The sequence below is a fragment of the Trichinella spiralis genome, assembly GCF_000181795.1.
Source record: "Trichinella spiralis strain ISS 195 chromosome Unknown Scfld1, whole genome shotgun sequence".
In the NCBI taxonomy this organism is placed as follows: domain Eukaryota; kingdom Metazoa; phylum Nematoda; class Enoplea; order Trichinellida; family Trichinellidae; genus Trichinella; species Trichinella spiralis.
In genome coordinates, this window is record NW_003526940.1 from 2,384,599 (window position 1) to 2,388,355 (window position 3,757).

The 3,757-nt window shown below is 35.1% G+C and overlaps 2 protein-coding genes across 2 annotated transcripts; one reads left to right on the plus strand and one right to left on the minus strand.

Moving 5' to 3' along the window:
- Nucleotides 1–62: 62 nt before the first annotated feature.
- Nucleotides 63–473, plus strand: Tsp_08912 (vacuolar protein sorting-associated protein 29; the record flags this gene model as incomplete). The annotated part of the gene is made up of 2 exons (XM_003382007.1): nucleotides 63–298; nucleotides 356–473. Coding segments are annotated over 2 exons (354 nt in total), but the record flags the coding sequence as incomplete, so codon positions are not given.
- Nucleotides 474–949: 476 nt separating this feature from the next.
- Nucleotides 950–3,591, minus strand: Tsp_08913 (AP-2 complex subunit beta-1). The gene is made up of 10 exons (XM_003382008.1): nucleotides 3,518–3,591; nucleotides 3,284–3,449; nucleotides 3,082–3,170; nucleotides 2,808–3,009; nucleotides 2,486–2,739; nucleotides 2,196–2,406; nucleotides 1,955–2,116; nucleotides 1,307–1,481; nucleotides 1,098–1,252; nucleotides 950–1,024 (listed from the first exon to the last, which is right to left on the minus strand). Exons 1-10 carry the CDS (start codon nucleotides 3,589–3,591, stop codon nucleotides 950–952), a joined length of 1,563 nt encoding a protein of 520 aa, XP_003382056.1.
- Nucleotides 3,592–3,757: the final 166 nt, after the last annotated feature.

Consider the following 3,757-nt stretch of genomic DNA (forward strand, 5'->3'; position numbering starts at 1 on the left):
GCACACAGCTTGTTTGTTGTTCACTGTAATATTTTTCAATTGTTAAAATTTTCATTGATCAGGACTCTGATAATCAAGAGACGAAAGTTGTAACCGTTGGACAGTTCCGTATTGGCCTTTGCCATGGTCATCAGCTGGTTCCTTGGGGTGATTTTCAAGTGATTGAGATGCTCAGGAGAAAATTAAACGTTGATATCATGATCACCGGCAATACTCACAAATTGGAAACTTACGAACGCGACGGTATATATTACATAAATCCTGGTTCCATAACTGGCGCATTTACTCCGTTAGAGCCGTAAGTTTTATTTGCAATTTTTATTCATATCAGATCACAATAGTGCACGTTTTGTAGAAATGTGACGCCATCGTTCGTTTTACTTGACGTTCAACAGGCTGTCGTTACAATTTACATTTACAAACTGATAAATGACGAAGTTAAAGTTGAAAAAACGCAATACAAAAAGACGTGAAAATTTTTCCTTTCCATTTAACGATAAGCTAACTTTTGGCATTTATTGTGCAATTTTTCTGATAATTTTTCAATAAAAAAGATCTTCAGCATTTTGATGTGTAATTTTTATTCTGATGTATTATATGATGCATCGTGGAGAAAATTCAAGAATTTGATCTTTTTTCAATATGAAACAAAAAAAAATATGACTTCTTCAATTCACTTTAAAATGAAAAAAAGAAAAATCAATTTTATTAGGCAAAAATGAATTTCAAGAATATTTTCAAACAAACAGCATGTAATTAAACCGGCACAGTAAACATATAATAAACGTGAGGCGAATTATTTGATATTGCTATTACAAACACCACCGAACAGGATGAAGTGATTCAAAGGTATGGGAAAAATTTCTTCAATCACGACGACAACTTCTTTTAATATTTGTTAATTAATAACAGAAAGAAACAAATATATAAATATGATTAAAAAATTGATTTAAGCTTGCAAAATTGTCACAAATGCTTGATTGATGCTATCAACCACGACGGTGTTCCGTGATTTCAGCGACAGCTAAAGTTTATGAAAAAGAAAAAGCTGCACAATTAATTCAATTTATTTCATTTAAAAAACAAACTTCACTTACGGTCATTGAAGAATTATTCGGTTGTAACTTCAATTCGGATAGCACCCATATGCCGTTGGTTAATTTCATCGAATGGTACAAAAGTTCTTGACTTTCAACATTTCTTCTGGCCACTGTGTAGACGTTGTTCTGTTCCAATTTTGTACATATGCCATCTGAAAATAAATCGACATTTTACAAAAGTCGAATAAAAAACATTTCACGCCTACCTGGAGAAAGTGCTTTAACATTTTCTATATTGTACTGTACTTCATTTTCTGCAGGTATATCTTTCCAAGCTTGCAAAAATAATCTTTTATCCATTTGGCCATCATCCGCAAACAGTACATAAATTGGTATGATACAGGAAAAATAAAAAATATCTATATCATTCTTGACGGCAATCTGTAAAATAATAAATTTTTCTTTTTAGTAACGCGTACATTAAAATGCGTATTAAATATTAAAAAAATATATATATATACTTGCAGAACCATCAATGGATCCATTTTTTGAACTGGACCACTACAGTTTAACAATAAACTGGTGTTTACACTTTGATTCGGAAATAAAGGACTCTGTACTTGCAGTGGTTCAGCTGGAGCCAAGCCAAAGCTAATTTTTTTAAAAAAGAATATTTAAATAAACTGTAATTAAAAACGAACGCTTACCTATTTTTGTTGAATTGTATGGCAAAGCCCCTCAACGGTTGCATTGATCGATTGGTAAATGTCAAATCCATGTAAATCTTTTGATTTCGCCTGGCAAAAGTGCCACTAATTTCCATACCTTTACCACTTGTTGCCATAAGCCATACCTGAACAATGAATAATTCAAAAAATAACAACAAAACAACAACAACACTCGGGTTGGTTCACTTGTTTCGGCGCAACGTGAGAACTGCTTGTCAAAGGTTGGCCAAAAATGTCGCCTAATATACCATGGAAACCAGATGAAGAATTGCTTTCCAACCCTGGCGGAGCTAAATTTGAAGCTGCTGCTGTTGGAGCCGTTGGTGCGAAATTATTCACCGAACCAAGCTAAAGAATAATCAAATGAATCATCATACATCAAGAACAAAAAATCAAATGAAACAAGATGATGAAGAAAACAACTCACCAGACCATCGGAACCAAGTCCAAGCAAATCGTCCAGTGCATTGGACATTGGTGCTTGCCCATAGCCGGATTGATATTGCGGTTCCGCAGAGCCGCTCAGATCCAAATTAAGTAGATCCGCGACGAGCGAATCCTGCGCCGGTATAACACGAGGCTTGTCGTCAAGTTGGTCGATAAGCATGTTCGGGGTAGCATTTGCTCCCATTCCATCGCTAAACGCAAATAATGAACAAACCATACGCGCGTCGATTAAAAAGTTGAAATAAAAATTGCAAAAGCAAACGCGCTTACACAGCTTGCCCTGATGTAGCTCTACGAGACACTTGATTGCTGTCCAGAAACACCGCTGGCGGTTTGTGATAAACAGAAGCCAACGAGCCTATGTGACAGATCAGTTCATCAAGCAGTGTCGGTTCTAATAAATCGGTCTCTTCAGATATGAGTGGCTTTTCAGACAAGACCACCTCCTTTGCTGTGACAGGGTCGGCTGACAACAATCTCCAATAAATGTAACCTCGATCACGCAAGTCTGGATTATCACTATCCTGAAATCAAAGCAAACAGCATTTATTTCATTTAAAATATTTTTACGAAAAATTAGAAAATAATTTACCTGTGTAGCAAGACTGAGAACACGTTGAACAAGCTGCTGAGTGTCGGCTGGTCGTTTCAAGAACAGTTTCACAATAGCCGTTAAAAGTTGCAATTGAACTTGAGTATTTTCATCGGCAAAACCTTCCAAAAACGATTCCAACAGCTCGTCCGCATTGTCGATTCGTTCCGCATATTCGCCAATTATCCATATCATCGAGGCCCTTCATTTCAAAAATATTTTCTCTCCATTAATAAAAAGCAAAACAACTGCTTAAAATACTGTAATCAAATACTTCGCTTCCGGCTCGTCGAGAGTATCCAAATTTTCGCACAATGTCGAAATGATGCTTTCATATTTGTTCGGATATTTTCTGAATATATCCTGCAGAAAGACATAAATGAAATTGACACTAGACGAATAAATAGATTATAAATAAATTATTATTGAAGAATTTTTGTTATTTAAAAAATAATTGTAGAAAAAAAATGTCCAACTTTTATAACTACAACTGCTTCTTGAACAACATAGTTGACTTTAGTTTGAATCAAATCAAGCAAAGTCTGCACACAACGCTCGGCCGACGTTTCCACTTTAATTGCGCAACGTCCAATGGCACGAACCGACTTGCGTACAAAGTCTACATCTACTTCAGTTGCGTATCTACAATAAACAAAAATTGCACATTTGCATAAGGAAAAATAAATTGAATGGAAAAATCTTGAACATACTCTTTCAATTCTGCCAACACTTGGGCAATATTTGCGTGCGATGCTAAACGAATCATGATGTCCAACTTTTCCATTTTTACATAAATTGGATCGTTGTATTTAACAAAAAATACTTTTCATCTCATGTTTCAAATATCAGCCTACGTGAATGCATGAAAGAACTTTTATAGCATTTTCAAAATTTGCTAAAAATAAACAACCAACAACAACAAATACCTCTTCTGTAACGATCAATTAATA

What these genes read in the sequence shown, in the direction of transcription:
- Tsp_08913 (XM_003382008.1), bottom strand. Translation starts at nt 3,591, where the DNA reads ATGGAAAAGTTGGACATCATGATTCGTTTAGCATCGCACGCAAATATT. An exon ending in GACTTGGTTCCGATGGTCTG is followed by an intron (nt 2,117 to 2,195) that starts GTGAGTTGTTTT and finishes ATTATTCTTTAG; the next exon opens with CTTGGTTCGGTGAATAATTT. An exon ending in CTCACGTTGCGCCGAAACAA is followed by an intron (nt 1,482 to 1,954) that starts GTGAACCAACCC and finishes ATTATTTTACAG; the next exon opens with ATTGCCGTCAAGAATGATAT.